General features: G+C 41.7%; 1 protein-coding gene across 3 annotated transcripts in view; it reads right to left on the bottom strand.

Annotated features, from left to right (window-relative positions):
• Window positions 1–1,971: 1,971 nt before the first annotated feature.
• The window catches only part of ctbp2a (C-terminal binding protein 2a), a 65,090-nt gene continuing 49,329 nt past the window's right edge, over window positions 1,972–17,732 (bottom strand). For 2 of the 3 annotated variants that reach the window (XM_060934428.1, XM_060934426.1), the window contains 9 exons: window positions 14,644–14,798; window positions 12,317–12,461; window positions 8,686–8,892; window positions 8,379–8,593; window positions 8,073–8,203; window positions 7,453–7,580; window positions 7,250–7,364; window positions 6,781–6,851; window positions 1,972–3,345 (listed from right to left, as the gene is read on the bottom strand). In XM_060934428.1, the coding sequence (XP_060790411.1) occupies window positions 6,791–6,851; window positions 7,250–7,364; window positions 7,453–7,580; window positions 8,073–8,203; window positions 8,379–8,593; window positions 8,686–8,892; window positions 12,317–12,461; window positions 14,644–14,798 (1,157 nt within the window). In that variant the 3' untranslated portion in view covers window positions 1,972–3,345; window positions 6,781–6,790. Of the gene's footprint in view, window positions 3,346–6,780; window positions 6,855–7,249; window positions 7,365–7,452; window positions 7,581–8,072; window positions 8,204–8,378; window positions 8,594–8,685; window positions 8,893–12,316; window positions 12,462–14,643; window positions 14,799–17,732 lie in introns of all 3 variants that reach the window. The other variant, XM_060934427.1, reaches the window with a different exon arrangement.

Here is a 17,732-nt window from a genome sequence, read left to right as displayed (position 1 = left end):
CTTTGAAAAGTAACATTTTAAACAATATCTCAATGAACACAAACAATTTCCAAATTGTTGAAAAGACAAAAGTTTAATATAACATCTGTTTAACTTATAACGTGAAAGTAAGGTTAATAATATAACTTAGATTACACATTTTTCAGTTTTACTCAAATTAGGGTGGTGCACAAATGAGTACACCCCACAACAAAAACTACTACATCTAGTACTTTGTATGGCCTCCATGATGTTTAATGACAGCACCAAGTCTTCTAGGCATGGAATGAACAAGTTGGCGACATTTTGCAACATCAATCTTTTTCCATTCTTCAACAATGACCTCTTTTAGTGACTGGATGCTGGATGGAGAGTGATGCTCAACTTGTCTCTTCAGAATTCCCCAAAGAAAAATAATTTCTTTACACCACAAAGGTGAAGGCTACAAGAAGATCAGCAAAGCTTCACTTATCAGTCAGAATACTGTAGCAAAAGTGGTACAAAAATTTAAGAAAGATGGAACTGCAACCATCTCACAGAGACATCCAGGTTGTCCACGGAAGTTAATACCTCGACAGGAGCGTCTTCTGATGAGAAGGGTTGAAGAAAATCAGCATGCAAGTTCACTGCAGTTATCTAAAGAAGTAGAAAGCCAAAATGGGGTGACTATTTAAGACTACTGGGACTCTATACTCTGGAGTGATGAGACCAAGATAAATGTTTTTGGAACTGATGGCTTCAAAACTGTACGGCGTCGCAAAGGTGAGGAATACAAAGAAAAATGCATGGTGCCTACAGTGAAACATGGTGGTGGCAGTGTCCTTATGTGGGGCTGCATGAGTGCTGCTGGTGTCGGGGAGCTGCATTTCATTGATGGCATCATGAATTCACAGACGTATTGCTCTATACTGAAAGAGAAGACGCTACCATCACTCCGTGCCCTTGGTCGTCATGCACTTTTCCAACATGACTGAACACACATCTAAGGCCACTGTTGGATTTCTGAAGAAGAACAGGGTGAAAGTGATTTAGTGGCCAAGTATGTCTCCTGATCTGAACCCAATCGAACACCTATGGGGAATTCTGAAGAGACAAGTTGAGCATCACTCTCCATCCAGCCACTAAAAGAGGTCATTGTTGAAGAATGGAAAAAGATTGATGTTGCAAAATGTCGCCAACTTGTTCATTCCATGCCTAGAAGACTTGGTGCTGTCATTAAAAATCATGGAGGCCATACAAAGTACTAGATGTAGTTTTTGTTGTGGGGTGTACTCATTCTTGCACCACCCTAATTTGAGTAAAACTGAAAAATGTGTAATCTAAGTTATATTATTAACCTTACTTTCACGTAACAAGTTAAACAGATGTTATATTAAACTTTGTCTTGTCAACATTTTGGAAATTGTGTTCGAGATATTGTTTAAAATGTTACTTTTCAAAAGGGGGTGTACTCATTTATGCAGAGCACTATAAATAGGTGTTTTTTTTTAAATAACCAGATCCACAAATAAAACAAAATGTATACGCTTTAGTGAACTGTTATTCATGAACAATTTTGCACACTCCTGCCACACACTGCCTGCCTGCACATGACAGCCCCAGATTCCTGCTCTTGGCTGACAAGAATAGAACCTGAAGTGGTATTCTGTTGCTGTGAAATACTCAAACCCATCTGGTACCAATACCCATGCCATGACAAAAGTCACAGAGATCAGACCTTGTCTTCATTCTGATATTTGATGTGAACATGACCCAAGTCTCTTTACCCATATCTTTATCTTTCTGGCATTGTGATGCCGCCACATGATTGGCTGATTAGATAACTGCCGTGAACGTGGAGGTGTTCCTAATAAAGTGGATGGCGAGTATAAATAAGTTTGCCTGGGTTTTTTTTTCCCCTCCAGATTTTCATATTTATTTTGTTTAAATATGCATATTGTTTTATACATTTGGCACATAAAAAGTAGCAAGAAAAACACTGAACACAAAGAATGGCACTTTTTTATTTTATTTTATTTGTACGGTCATGGATGCTTGGTACAAGAAACAAACAAACACAAACATATCCCACTGTCCTAATATACATGTACTGGCAAAGTGGGCTGAGGAACACACATTTCAGTAACGATAAAATGAACTCCACGTGGTGTCATAAAACTCACAAAAGGAAAAAAAAAAAAAAGGAAAAAAAAAAGTTTTGCATACTATGGTAATACAAATCTAACAGCAACATCAAAATATTTTCTATTTTACATCTATAAAAATATCAGCAAGAGAGTGATGTGAGGAAAAGTAGATGGTAGAATAACCAGAGATGTGATGCTTATTTTATGATACTCAGACATGAAAGAAGAAAAGTGTTTCCTGAGCAGGGTGGCATGCGGCTCCTAACCTTCACTGTGAGCTGCCATCCATAGTCTTATTATCAGACCAAAAAAAGAAATTAAATTTTCCTCAATGAATTCAATAAATCTGACACGCCCGTGTTATGTGAAAATGAATACAAAAAGGCCTGAACGTTAGGGCTGGTGATTGTTAGACTCATGTGGTTGTGTCTAATTAATAAGGTTCAAACTGGTTACAAGGCCAAGTAAAGAAAGGGGGGGGGGGGGGGGGGGTGTCCACACTGAGGTCATCAGCAATTGAACCTTTTGTCTTTGCTTTTTGATAAATACACTATATACCAATAGAATCAAATCACTTTAACACAGAATTAAAAGGACAAGTAATAATTTGTTTGGTTTAAAAGTAAGAGACAACAAGAAAATAGAAAGAAACACAGGTTAACAGACTAAATGCATCTACAAGTGTTTTGTTCAGGACGCTCAAGGCTGGTGGTAGAAGGGATGACTGACACGTGATGCCAAACTTCCTTTGAAAATTCAACGAGTGGACTAAAAATCTTGCCCACCTGTCCATGCACACAGTCCCAAGAAGACAAGTAAGGTAAAAGCATACATATGGAGGGAAAACGTCTGGAACGAAAATAACTACAACCAAGAAAATCTAAAATCCCAAGACAAGAGACAGGAGCAAAAGGACGCCTCCACGCTGCATGTCTGAGCTGATCCCACTGCTGTTAGCTGTAGCTCCTAGATAATTTTACTTCTTCTTGTCCCTGGTTTGCCGTTAACTCGCTATGTGAACTGTGCCGTGAGTTATTCAGTAGCAGTATAAACACCTCCCTGCGTTTGGTTGTGTGTGTTCTCTGTGCTCACGTTGTGTGTAGGATTGATTCAGGCAGGGGGTATGGTTGGGCTGGGGGGGCTTGGTGGCAGGGAGAGGGCATGGGCACTGGGACCCCCACCTGGCTTTGTGCCCTCTTCTGGTCCTCCAGAAGTCATCCCCACCGGACCCTGGGCATGTCTACAGGAAAGCCAGGAAAACAAAGTCATGCTTAGCTTTTAACTCAGACAGCATGTTGTATTTAAAGACCTCTTGGTATATTAAGTAATTAAAGAAGTATTGCACACTTAAATGTGTTTTTGAGCTATAACCTAAATTATATATTACTAACTCTGATTAAACACACATGAATGCTGGTGTTAATTACGGTACTGACAAAATTAACATTTTTATAAAAATCAGCAGTGTATGGCCTGAAAATGGCACAAAACACCATCTACTGGTTAAAATCATCCTGAACCTTGCAAAGCCAATGCTGACAGAGAGAAGTACCATACAGTCGACCAGGTCATGTAATTTGTTTGAAAAAATGAATATTAAAACACCCTCTAATCAGAGGTGGGCAGCCCACCTCCCCCAACCCCCACCCTAGTGGGAGCCTGTGAAACCTCGCTCATTTTCAAATATATGCTTATCAAGTGGGGCGGCACGGTGGCGTAGTGGTTAGCGCTGTCGCCTCACAGCAAGAAGGTCCGGGTTCGAGCCCCGTGGCCGGCGAGGGCCTTTCTGTGCGGAGTTTGCATGTTCTCCCCGTGTCCCCGTGGGTTTCCTCCGGGTGCTCCGGTTTCCCCCACAGTCCAAAGACATGCAGGTTAGGTTAACTGGTGACTCTAAATTGACCGTAGGTGTGAATGTGAGTGTGAATGGTTGTCTGTGTCTATGTGTCAGCCCTGTGATGACCTGGCGACTTGTCCAGGGTGTACCCCGCCTTTCGCCCGTAGTCAGCTGGGATAGGCTCCAGCTTGCCTGCGACCCTGTAGAACAGGATAAAGCGGCTAGAGATAATGAGATGAGATGCTTATCAAGTTTCACCAAGATTCACCAAGCAACTTCTGCCCCACACATCCACCTCACCCTCTCCCTCCACCCCTCCCTGCCCCTTGTTCTCAGATCCTTGCCCAACATTTTTTAAAAATTATCCAGTGGGTGGAATTCGGCTCAGGGCTGAGAGTGAAGTTATGCTTTAAATTCAATTTGAAAATGAAATGAGAGCAAGAAAAACTGGAACTCAATGTTCTTACAGCTATAGTGGCTTGCAAAAAGTATTTAACCCTCCAGATTTGCCTGAATAATAAATTATAAATACACACATTCTTCCGGTCAATATTATTATTGCAAACTCGTTTTCTTACAGTGAATTCTCAAAGTCAACTTAATTATTGGTCAGCAAACATTTCAAAGAAAATAAAAAAAACTGAAGAAAAAAAAAATGCTGCTTACTTAAAGTATTCAAACTCCAGGCCATCAGCTCCAGATGCAAGATATTCACTTAACAAGGACACATCGACTTATAAATCAGCCTTAACTTGTGAAATATTAAAACAGCTCCTATTTTCTGAACAAAACCCACCTCAGTTGAACAGTCATTAAGGAGAGGGCCAGTCTGAAGGAAATGAGTGAAAATGACCAAGAAGCATTCTAAGGAAGATGAGAAATAATGTAATAGAATTTCATATCCAAGAACCTGGGTATAAAATTACATTTAAGAGGTTCAATATCCCAGTAAAACACTGTTGGAGCTACAGTGAGGAAGTGGAAGCTGCATCACAACACCCAAGCACTACCAAGACACGGCTATCCCCTTAAAACTCTCTTCAGCAGGATTATGGTCCCAAGCACAAGGACAAAGGAATGCAGGAGTGGTTAAAAACAAATATTCTACAGTGGCCAAGTCAAAGTCCAGATCTGAATCCCAGTGAGAATCTGTGCCACTGGTTGAAAATCCCAGTCAGCAAACAAACAATGTCCAACCAACCTGAAGAACTTGGAGTAAACCTGCCAGGAAGAATGGGTGAAACTCACTCCCAAACAGCTGGTAGCAACTTGCCCCAACAGATCCAACAACGGACCCCAAAAACAGTTATTGCAGTAAAAGGTGGTTCTATCAAATACTTATGCAAGCAGCATTTTCTCTTTCTTTCTTTAAAGATCTGCTGACTAATGATGAATTCTGATTTCTGAAAACCTACTTCAAGAACAATCAGTTTGCAATAAAAATCCTGGCTAGAACAATCTGTGTGTAATTTGTAATCCTGTCAAATCTTATGACTTAAGGGGGTTGAATACTTTTGCAGGCATTACATTTTCAACACCACAGCATCTTAAATCTTCATGACATTTTAAAGCACCAACTAATAGAGATGATGTTTATAAATGCAGTTTGTGAGCACATGATCAGAAATAAAAATCACACAAGCAACAGAGCATTGATAAAATACAAACAGGGAAAATACGAAGTGAAATAACTGAAGGACGTAGTAATAAGGACGTCTTTGGCACACAGATATCGAATCGTAACAAAGAGAAACCATTTTAAACCTGTTATGTAAGGAACTGCACCACATATTAGATTTATTATAGAAACAACCTCTTCGTGTATATTATAATTTACCAGCTGGGAGGTCCATATCGTGCAATACCATGACCGAGGTCAGTAAAGTACTGACCCTCACAGAGGCCCTCTGGGCCGAGGTCAGTATTTAAGGCCGAGGTCACGGTATTTCACCATACGGACCAACCTTAAGCTGGTAAATAATATATGTTTTTTTCTTTACCAAATTCTAACAGAAAACGAGAGCACCCGAAAGGGAAAACTGAGCTGAGCTGCCATTTTGAATCCTCATTCACGGCTGTAATGCAAATTACTTCCTCCTCAGTATACAAGTGCACTTCCATGGCAGGAAAAAAAAACAACCAAACAAAAAAAACTACATTTTGCCACCTATGTAGTCCCCTATTTATACAAATAGGAGTCATTCAGGATTCAGCCATGTTTTTGCTTGGCGTTAGCAAGTTACAGGTTTTTAGCTTTCTCCTGAAATGTTTTATTTTATTTCTTCTTCCTCAGAGTAGTAAAACTCACTTTCGCTGTGAACACTGTCGTTATCACTATCCATGCTGTAAAATTAATGCTATTTTGAATCCTCATTCACGGCTGTAATGCAAATTGCTTCCTCCTCAGTATACAAGTGCACTTCCATGGCAGGAAAAAAACAAACAAAAAAAACCCCCTACATTTTGCCGCCTATGTAGTCCCCTATTTATACAAATAGGAGTCATTCAGGATTCAGCCATGTTTTTGCTCGGCGTTAGCAAATTCGAGGTTTTTAGCTTTCTCCTGAAATGTTTTCTTTAATTTTGTCTTCCTCAGGGTAGTAAAACTCGCTTTCGCTGTGAACACTGTCGTTATCACTATCCATGCTGTAAAATTAATGCTATTCTCCTGAGAAATGCAAAAAATAAATGTTGACAAAAATTGCTACCATGTTTGTTGTCGCGAACGAGCGAGTTGCCAGAGGTCCGTAACCGGGGTCCGTACCGTGGGATACGGACCCGCTTGCCAGCCAATCAGAGCGCAGGATTTGGACCGCGAAAAAAATAAATATATATATTTACCTGGTTGGGTTTAGGTATACATTTTGTCTTGCAGGCCACCAGGAGATATGGCAGGTAACGGTTGGGCCACTCTGCTGAGTGAAAGAAGCAGTCAGATTGAGCAACAAATGCAAAGCCAGAGAATGTGTATGACAGCTGAGTAGTTCAAGATGGTAAGTTGGGCCTTTGTAAGTGTTATAGTGGGTTATTGTGAGACACAACGCTCAGTGGGTTAATAAGTAAACCAGCTGTTTGTCAGCAGAATAAATACTGAATTCTTGGGGTATAAGCATATTCATTCCACATGGCCCTTAATACGTGAGCCGTTTTTGTCTGCTTCGTGGTAAAACTGAATTGAAGCAGACAAAAACGGCTCACGTATTAAGGGCCAAAAGGTTGAAAGTGACAGATTAGAGTTAAAAGAAAAAAGATCAGCAGGTGAGAAAATCTATGCACCCTCCTTTTTGAAATCTGCTATGCATTTCATTACCTATATGCACCACCATTGAGCTCTGGATGCACCTGCTGCTCTGCTGCTCCCCACGATGTAGTGGCAATAAAATACTCTTTGTTGACACAGTTTCTAAGGCTGTCTGGAATACGACCTGCGCATACACAAACAGGCATAGGTGCTGAAAGCGTCGAAGATTATTTCCATGGATCAACACGCTAGTGGATTCAGGAAGCACGTACCTGTGATCGCTCTTCTTATCTCAGTGGCAGCTGCTTCTCGCATCTCTAGTGAGGCCTGCTCACTGTACCAGGCTGTGTGAGGCGTGCAGATAAGATTGGGAGCATCTTTCAGTGGACCTTGTGTAAAACTAGTGAGGAAAAATAGAGAATATTAAAAAAACTAACTTTTTTTTTGAAATACAAAACTACAGAGAAACCCAACACCACCTCCTATTAGCCACTACCAGTTCCTCAACTTCACAACTGGGCAACAATACAAACCTCTTAACAAGGATAATTGTCTGATAATCGTCGCTCACTAGCTTTGCACTAAATTAGAGAACAAATTTACACTCTTGCCTTCAGTCCGTTGATTGGCTGCCAACTTCTGTTCAGGACAAGAAGTCTAGAGGGCAGTAAATGATAGAGTCTACAAAGTTGACTTGATGTTCAGCCAAATGAGTAGTAGCTACATAAAATACATAGTAGGTTGTTTAATGGCTAGTAGGATGATTATTTTTTTAATTAAATAAACAAAACATGATCCCCCCCCCCCAAATTTATGTGAAGACATCTTGATATATATATCTGAACAGTAACGTGCTGCTATAAACAGACAGCTAGACGGTTCCAGCTCTCACTTGAATGGTTCTGACTCATGCACATCCAGAGCAGCTCCACGGATTCTTCCTTCCTTCAGGGCCTGAGCCAGAGCTTTCTCATCCACCAGACCCCCACGTGCACAGTTCACCAGGAACGCACCCTGCCGCATCTACAGCAGAGAAGCAACATACCGTTAATGAACACTGTCGAAAACCCACAGAAGGTTACCAACACAAAAACACTGATTATTCAAAACAACCACTAGATGGCAGTGGTGCATTGAGTTCAACATGACAAGCCGTTGTATTTGTAGGTCTGTGTGTTGATGTACAGCATTTGCACACCTGTTTGATGGTAAAGTCATTGATCAAGTGGTGGTTATGTTCATTTAGATTACAATGCAGAGACACACAGTCACTTTGGTACAGCAGGTCCTGGAGGGTGTACACTCTCTGGACACCTAGTGAGCGTTCTAAACCATCCTGCAGATATGGGTCGTAAAATATCACATTGAAGCCAAATGCTTTTGCCCGAACCGCTACCGCCTGACCCGTTCGGCCTGTAAAACACAAACGGATTTATACTAAAAGGTTACGATGCACACTCGGTGAACTTTCAAACTGTGTTTTTCTTTGAATTTGTGTGTCTCACCAAAACCTATGAGTCCGAGAGTTTCTCCGCGTATGCGAGCTGCTCCTGACGCCAGTTCCCTGATTTGCTCTATGCTCTGGAACCGTGAGCCCTCCCGGAGAGCCTGGTACAGCCAAGTGTTCCTCCGGTACAGGTTCAGGATGTGACAGAGGGTCGAGTCTGCAGTCTCCTCTACAGCTGCGGACGGGATATTACACACTGCGATGCCTACATGAACACACACAGATAAATATGGGTTTTGTACAAATGTGTTTGAGTAGTAGCAGCAGTAGTAGTAGTAGTAGTAGTAGTAGTAGTAGAAGACACCCCTTTCAAACAGGCACATTTATTCAGTGATTCAATGTGAATTCATCAGGAAAAGTTTAAGTGTGAAAGTAAGTGGGAGCTGAAATCACAGGATGAGTGATGCAACACTGCAAGGGCAAGACCCAAAACAACTCCTATTAAATATCAGGAAGGTTGATGTAGGAACAAAGCCAATAGATTACCGGGAAGAGGAAAGAGGACAGTGTCTTGAAGTATTAGCACCTTTTGGAGCAGTTGATTTAAAATCATTAGGCTTTCCCCTAGGGCTGTGCGATATGGGAAAAAATGAATATCCCGATACATTTTCTCCATTTCACGATATACGATATATATCTCGATATATTTAAATCTCCTCTAAAGGACCCCATGAAATCTAACTTTTACTCTTTACTGTTTTCACTACAATCCCTGCAGATTAAATAACATTCTTGGTTAACTTTACAGGTGGTTTTCAACAACACATTTTACATTTTCATGTTAGTGATTAATCACAATTGAATTGAAATAAGACTATTTTTATTCAACAAAGATGTGGCACAAACTGTAAAAACAATCTTGAAAATTGCAACAAAGGGGCAATACAATACAGAGCTGCTCAGAGCTCAAACTAATAAAGTGCAAGCTCAACACTGAGAGACATTTAGCCTAAATAAGAAAAGTGCTCTTTCATTAAATTTTAAAAAATAGATCTCCAAGCTATTAACCTGTCTACTGAGAACCACTGGAACATTCACAATAGAGAGAGAGAGATTGAGGGAGAGAAGAGAGATCTGCAAAACATCATTTTTCTCTTTGCACACTTTTGAACTGAATGTTTTCTGGCTCTGACTCTCAGATGTGTATAATTCCGGCTGCTGCCTTTCGTGATAACAGTTTTTTTTGCACACTTTACAAACTGGCATTTGCTGTTCCACGTTCTCCTCGCAATATCAAAAAAAAAAAGCCAGATGACTGACCCCTTACTAGTTCTTTTAGGAACCAATTCGTCCGCTTCCATTTTTAATTTGTCGCTGAAATGGCCAGAGCTTACACGGTAGCCTATACAACACCAGCGATTGCACGAACTGAGTCAGCGCTGTAAACCGAAACTAGGAAATCTTCCCGCCGGCAGTGTTGCCAGATACTGCTGACGTTTTCCAGCCCAAAATATGTTCAAAACCCGCCAAAACGCACTTAAAACCGCCTAATCTGGCAACACGACCAAAACTAGAAAATCTTCCCGGAAGTTCCTTTCAGCACCGAGATGTCGCCCGGGATTGGTTGGCGAGTGTGTGACGTTATTGTTTTCTTTACCCTTAGGCAGCCTCTCACGTTACTGCCTGAGGGACAGAGAGATGTTTTAAACAAACACGAAACGAACGCAAGTCAGAAGATGACCATAAAATACTCGATAGTTACGATATAATAATTTTATGTATCGCACACAGAATTTTTGGCGATATATCGAGTATATTCGATATATTGCACAGCCCTACTTTCCCCTCTTGTTGTCCACTTATTGTGTTAAAATTCAATAACGAAGAATAACAGGACTAGATAAGGAATTTACTGGAGTGAGTGAAAAATATCAGCTGCCCCTACTGATGTGTGGGCTTTACTGGATTTAAACCAAAAATAAAAAAAGATATATCAAACATTTAAGTTTTGGCATCCACTTTAGATTATCTAATGTTAATAAATATCTTACAAAAAGTGTACTTTTATTGAACAGCAATACAGTTTAAAAAACCCACACCACACCCCCCAGAATGGTATGGTGAAGTGAGGCTGAGCTGATTCATTCTAGCACAGATTATAGATTCATGCAGCTCATCAATGACAGATGTGTTGGGTGATTACACCAAGTGAAACATCTGTGGGCTGATATTTTTCCACTCATGTCCCTGACAGATCTCTTATCTGGCATAGCAGTGATTGATGCAGATGTAATAAAATGTGAACCAGGTGGAATATTTACTCAATCATTCTGTTAAAAAGTATTCCAACTTTTCTGTTTACCAAGTTTAGTATTTGGAGGAAACATGGCACAAGCCCAGTAGCGCAGAACAAACTCAAAACACTTGAAAGAAAAATCGAGAATAAATAATGTATATAGCTGCCTGTTGGTCCAAGCGTGTGTAATAGTTTGCCCTGTAAATCTCATTATGCCATTGAGACTTTGATATAACGCACTGTTCAACCGTAACAGATTCCTTGTCAAGATATTAGCTTTTCAGCCTTACATTTAATAAATTACAAGCAGTCAGCAGAGTAGTTATAATGTCTTTAAATCTTGTGTGAAAAACTATACATTATTCTGTAGATGACTCATCGCAAATCTGAATGTCCGCCGTGAGATTTCTCTTCGGCTGAATGGATTTCGCTTGAAAGATACAGGAAACACAGATCTACTCACTTTTTAAAAAGAGACACAAATGCTATAGATGTTATCGACGCTGTTGTGTGTAATAACTCCGTAACAGGCCGTAGTGAGCCATCATCTTCATCCCTCACTATGATGACGGAGGTTCTCACCCATCTCTTTTGTGATGCTAGTGACTCTGTGACCTGCTGTAGCTTATACTGGCTCTCATTATTGTGCCTCCCCCTCGAAACTTTCAGCAACTTCACCAAAAGGCGGCAGCACACAAAAGCTAACGTAACACTTTCATATAAATTTCGCTGCATGTTGCAGTGTCGGTGTGAGGATCCTCTTAGAATTGGCACAAGCAGGCAACCGTAAGCTTGTGAGGTATGAAGCTGACGAAGCAATGACTGACGCATTGCCATTCGGTCTAAACAGACTGCTAAAATTACACACACAGAACGAACTCCAAATAGTTGGTGCATTTGGCTCAAAATGTTGTTGTAGTTAACTGCCTGGTTCACTGATATGGATGTGCTGGCTCAGCCTCCATCCCCCGCCTTTAACCTCTCACTCAACAACTGCCCTCTTCTGATGAGCTTTTTCTTCCTTGGCATTGTGTTTAGAGTCCTCAGTACAGCAACAAGAACAACGAGTTAGAAAAAAAAAAAAAAATCACAGATTTAAAAAAAAACCAAGCAAAAAATTTAATCCGAAGTCGAACATGTGGAATTACAACCAACATCTTTCTCTGACAATGCCTATGAAGTGGATTCTGTTGGCGATACAAACTCCAGGCTCAGTCACAGGCTGCGAATGCCTTCAGACCCTTTCAGACGCACCATTTCCTTCCACTCTGTGTACTCCCACGCAAAGCTTCTGAACGACACTGCTACAGAGGCACCACTATTTATCCTGTCTGTTTTACCTGTTGTGAAGTACAGCCTCCACTCACACTGCGAGCTCTGCACTAAGTCTCACCCATTTCTCCAGCAGCTTTTATGTCGATGTTATCGTAGCCGCTGCCAATGCGGATGATGATGCGCAAGGCTTTAAATTTCTCCAGATCTTCTCTGGTGAGTGTGATGGTGTGGTACATCATTGCCCCTACTGCCTCATTTAGTACCTGCCCAAAAGAAGAAAGGAAAAAAAAATAAAAAATACACAATGCTTATCATCATCATCATCATCACTCCCATCTCCCACTGTTATATTATTGAGATTAAATTCTATCCTCTCATCTTAAAGGAACAGTCCACCGTACTTCCATAATGAAATATGCTCTTATCTGAATTGAGACGAGCTGCTCCGTACCTCTCCGAGCTTTGCGCGACCTCCCAGTCAGTCAGACGTGCTGTCACTCCTGTTAGCAATGTAGCTAGGCTCAGTATGGCCAATGGTATTTTTTGGGGCTGTAGTTAGATGCGACCAAACTCTTCCACGTTTTTCCTGTTTACATAGGTTTATATGACCAGTGACATGAAACAAGTTCAGTTACACAAATTGAAACGTAGCGATTTTCTATGCTATGGAAAGTCCGCACTATAATGACAGGCGTACTAACACCTTCTGCGCGCTTCGACAGCGCATTGACACTGAGCTCCGTATCAATGCGCTGTCGAAGCGCGCAGAAGGTGTTAGTACGCCTGTCATTATAGTGCGGACTTTCCATAGCATAGAAAATCGCTACGTTTCAATTTTTTTTTAAACTGAACTTGTTTCATGTCACTGGTCATATAAACCTATGTAAACAGGAAAAACGCGGAAGAGTTTGGTCGCATCTAACTACAGCCCCAAAAAATACCATTGGCCATACTGAGCCTAGCTACATTGCTAACAGGAGTGACAGCGTGTCTGACTGACTGGGAGGTCGCACAAAGCTCGGAGAGGTACGGAGCAGCTCGTCTCAATTCAGATAAGAGCATATTTCATTATGGAAGTACGGTGGACTGTTCCTTTAAAGTGCATATTCTGGACCAAATTTCGTTTTTTTTTTTTAAATATGAAAGTATGTCCCTTTACACACTCATCCAGAAGGGTAATTTTGCACAAGGCCATCTGTCTACAGCAGAAAAAAATAAAACAAAACGCGTCTGGAAAAATCCCAAGCAAGTCTGGAGCCAGATTCGTGACGTCACCTGCGGAAGCGCCAGCAGGCTGCGAGAGCTTTGCACGGTTTCAGTGTACAGCCTGTGTAGACCAAGCGCTCCCATTTCTCTCTCATTGTCCGGTCTTTTAGAAAACGATGAGTACTAATCCCATCAAGATTGGTGTTGCTACACCCTCCCACGATACATCTGTTAACCATTTTAATAATTACGTGATAACGTTGAAGAAATTTGCAGAAAACCACCAGGTCGTTTTCTCAAACAAACCAGCGCTGACGTACGATTCAGAGGGAGGCGTCCCGCACGTGACGTCACAAAAATCAACGTTTGCCAGGAAATCCAAATGCCAAGTTTTTTCAGAGGCGGCCCAATTCTTCTCAAATGGCTTGATTTCATTCATCTCATCTCATTATCTCTAGCCGCTTTATCCTGTTCTACAGGGTCGCAGGCAAGCTGGAGCCTATCCCAGCTGACTACGGGTGAAAGGCGGGGTACACCCTGGACAAGTCGCCAGGTCATCACAGGGCTGACACATAGACACAGACAACCATTCACACTCACATTCACACCTACGGTCAATTTAGAGTCACCAGTTAACCTAACCTGCATGTCTTTGGACTGTGGGGGAAACCGGAGCACCCGGAGGAAACCCACGCGGACACGGGGAGAACATGCAAACTCCGCACAGAAAGGCCCTCGCTGGCCACGGGGCTCGAACCCAGGACCTTCTTGCTGTGAGGCGACAGCACTAACCACTACACCACCGTGCCGCCCCGGCTTGATTTCAACTGAATTTTTCTGGTATTGCGCAAGGTAAAAAAAAAATTGCACAAAATACAAAAATGTGGCAGATATTTGACCAAAGTTTAATATAAAATAGGATAATTACATTGATCTTGCTCCTGAATTTACCCGTGATATGCACTTTAAGCTTTCTGCCATTTGATCTCCACTCATTTTAGAGGATATCTCTGGGTGAATCAAAATCTAGTTCACGCCATTCATCTCAGTTTTTAAAATTAAATTATCAATTCAATTATTAATTCACATTCTCCCTTTATTTAAAAAGAAAAAAAAAGTGCTGATATTCTAAAATACAAACTATTGACAGCACAATAGTATTTCATCTTTTTATTCCATGTGAGATATAAAATCGCATCTCATACCGGGATAAGGACTGAGCACAATATGTGTGAGTACCTTCTCATGGATCTCCTGTGTGGACTGGGCATCGCAGAAGGCCACAGTTGCCAAATCTTTGAGGATGGGCATCTCTACTGTACAATCCCGTCCATCCAGCAGAGCAACCAGCGGCCGAGGATGCATCGGTCCGTTCATGATTTGTGGCCTTATACCTGCAGAGAGAGAAAGATTTAATTTCGTGCACTTGTAAACTTAAGAGAACCACTTTGCATTTCCAAGTGTGTGAGAAGGCAAGAAAAAGAGAAATGGGATCAACACACTTTGCATGACTTTCCAGCTCACCCTCTTGCTGTGAATCTGGTTGTCATGGTGATTACAGGATTTGAGCAGGATTATGAATATATTTAATTTAATGGTATCTGGGAGAGTAGACAGTTCTCTCTGCTCCTTTGCTTCACTCCGCTCTGGCCATTCCTCAGGAATATTTGAGTTATTTACAGGGCTGTCATACACAAGTAAGAATCATGGAAATCAGCTTTATCCCTGGTTTCCATGTTTTAAAAACACTTCAGATCATGAGGTCAACCTTTGAAAATTGAGACTGTAGAGTCTGTACTCAGACTTCCCTGATTAACAAAAAAAAAAGAAAGAAAAATAGACACATAGGGTCCAGTATTCAAGGCTATGTGACTCACAAAGCAGCAATACTGATGAAAGATCTTAAGCATCACAGCTTCAGGTTAGTGGTTATGGCTCATAGTAGTAAGTTGCATTTAAAAAGCACTTTCATCAGCCTCAAGGTTACTTTCAATTAGCCATGTACTTTTCACAGGGGAGATGACAGTGAAAAGGCACTGATGTTCAAATGGTTCCAAGTGTTCCTGATACAACTGCATGCTATCGAAGCTAAAAGCTTTTTTGGACATCTCCTGCAAGGATGAACAGAACCCCAAGTGCTTTATTTTTAAATAAACCAAGATGAGAGGGAGCTGTTCATGCTACCAGCTTAGCCAACCTGGCAGCACACACACTACTGCAAGAGTAATCACACTCCCCAAAATAAAAAATGAATGCGTGAAGAGAGAGAGAGAGAGAGAGAGAGAGAGAGAGAGAGAGAAGGGGAAATTATGTAATGTAATAGTGTCCAAAACCACATGAACAATAAAGGACTGTCAAAACAAAAGGAAATGAGCAAAAGTTTCCATGTGCTGATGTGTGCGCCTGATAGAGGGTGTGTGTTTGCAGGGGTATTTGACTTTTACTTTTAAAAGTACAGTGAGTGAGCAAACGAGAGAGAGAAAGAATATTCTTGTCTCAGTCAGGGTGGCTTCACCTCACTGTCTATAACTGCTCCTGGTTACCTAGCAACCTAATCTCTCAGAGTATGCCAGTGGATGTCCTGGGGTCCTGGGAAGAAGTACCACGAACACACACACACACACACACACACACACACACACACACACGTATTTCTTTTATATCTTTGTGAGGTGTATTACTGTAGCTAAGTAAGGTAAAATATGCTTAGCCTTAACCTCAATAAACAAAAGCAAGTCTTTTAGGGTATTTTAGTTTTGCAAAAGCAAATGTCTCCACAAGGTCAAAACTGTCATGTCCTCATATAAAATGGGGTCAAGTGGGTCTCCACAAAGAGCCCCCCACACACAAAACTTCAATGCAGATTATTATCGTTGCGAAGAGAGTGAATCAATATACAAATATCGTGCCAAGCCAGACTGTGTGCGCGCATGTGTGTGTGTGTGTGTGTGTGTGTGTGCGTGTAAGAGAATCATCATCATGAGAATTAACACAGTTTAGTTGTAGCCTAGTATGCATTTCACATCGAGTAGCTGCACGTAGTGTTTCATTTACCATCTCTGTAAGGTATTTGCATCCTGCTCAGCATACCTTAACCTCAGTGACTGACTATCTATCTATGGCAGTTTTGTTTTTCAAAATCCAAACTAAATTTTTGTACTATAAACAGTCAAAATGTTAACACAAGGTCAAAACTATCATGTGCTCCTATCATGGAGATGTTTGGCCCCCACAGAGAAAAATACATCCTCTCACTCACCCACACACACCTCAAAGACAGACAGTGTGTGAAGAGGAAACATGTTTCTTGCCTGGAAACTGCTGTCTCCACATTCCTCCCATTAAGAGCTCTGCAGACCCCCAAAAACGAGTAAAGAACGGAGGGAGGTGAGTGGAAAAAAATGTGTCCTCAGGGGGATCTCTCCTTCCATAAATCAGCCCCCTCCTCTTCGCCGTCTTCCCCAGTGGGATTGGAGTGGTTGCTCTTCTCCAGCTCAAGGGGAGCCTGAGCAGTGGCACACACTCATGTGCGTGCGCGCGCACACACACTCCCTCCTTTTCTACCTCAGTTTCTAGCAAGAATGATCCCGTCACAGCAGCAGAATGCAATGCGCTTCAGCAATGAGAAAAGAGTGTCAGGGAGAGAGCGGGAAGGGGGAAAAAAAAAAAACCCTGATGCAAGAGCCAGTCCAAATGAGCACTTCTATGACTCTCCTCCGGTCTCGGCTGCAGTCTCTCCTCCTCCCTCTGTTCTTCCCCACGGCCCCTTCACTCCTCTGCACTGCCTTTTTCTTCAATTTATGATTTGTAAAAGCACGGCATTTAGGAGCTGTCGACCCCCTCCCCTGCCATTTCTTCCTTACTTAACCCTGATCTCTCTCTCTCTCTCTCTCTCTCTCACACACACACACACACCCCTCGCCTCCTAGTCCTATTTCCTGTGCTCTGTGTTCCAATTCCTGGTTTTGGCCAAACATACCTTATGTGAGCACTTGTAAAAAGGGAATGTGTGTGTGTGTGTGTGTGTGTGTGTGTGTGTGTGAGTGAGTGAGTGAGTGAGTGAGTGAGTGAGTGAGTGAGAGAGAGAGAGGGTAGGGAGGGGGAGGTGTTAGATATACATGGGAATTGCTCAGAATAAACGCAGGAATACCTGTGTAAATTTCACACTCGTGTAGGTGAGAGACCCGGGACTTAAAGGAATAGTCCAGGGTTGAAAGATTGAGCGCTTACCTCAGACAGACAAATCATTTTCACGCGTTTCCCCTGCGCTTTGAAAAGAACAAAGCTGTTAATTCAAAACCGACTTATAATAGAAGTCCAAGGGCAAC

The sequence above is a fragment of the Neoarius graeffei genome, chromosome 11 (assembly GCF_027579695.1).
Source record: "Neoarius graeffei isolate fNeoGra1 chromosome 11, fNeoGra1.pri, whole genome shotgun sequence".
NCBI lineage: Eukaryota > Metazoa > Chordata > Actinopteri > Siluriformes > Ariidae > Neoarius > Neoarius graeffei.
Note: the sequence above shows the minus strand (reverse complement) of the source record. Positions and strands in the feature narration are given on the sequence as shown.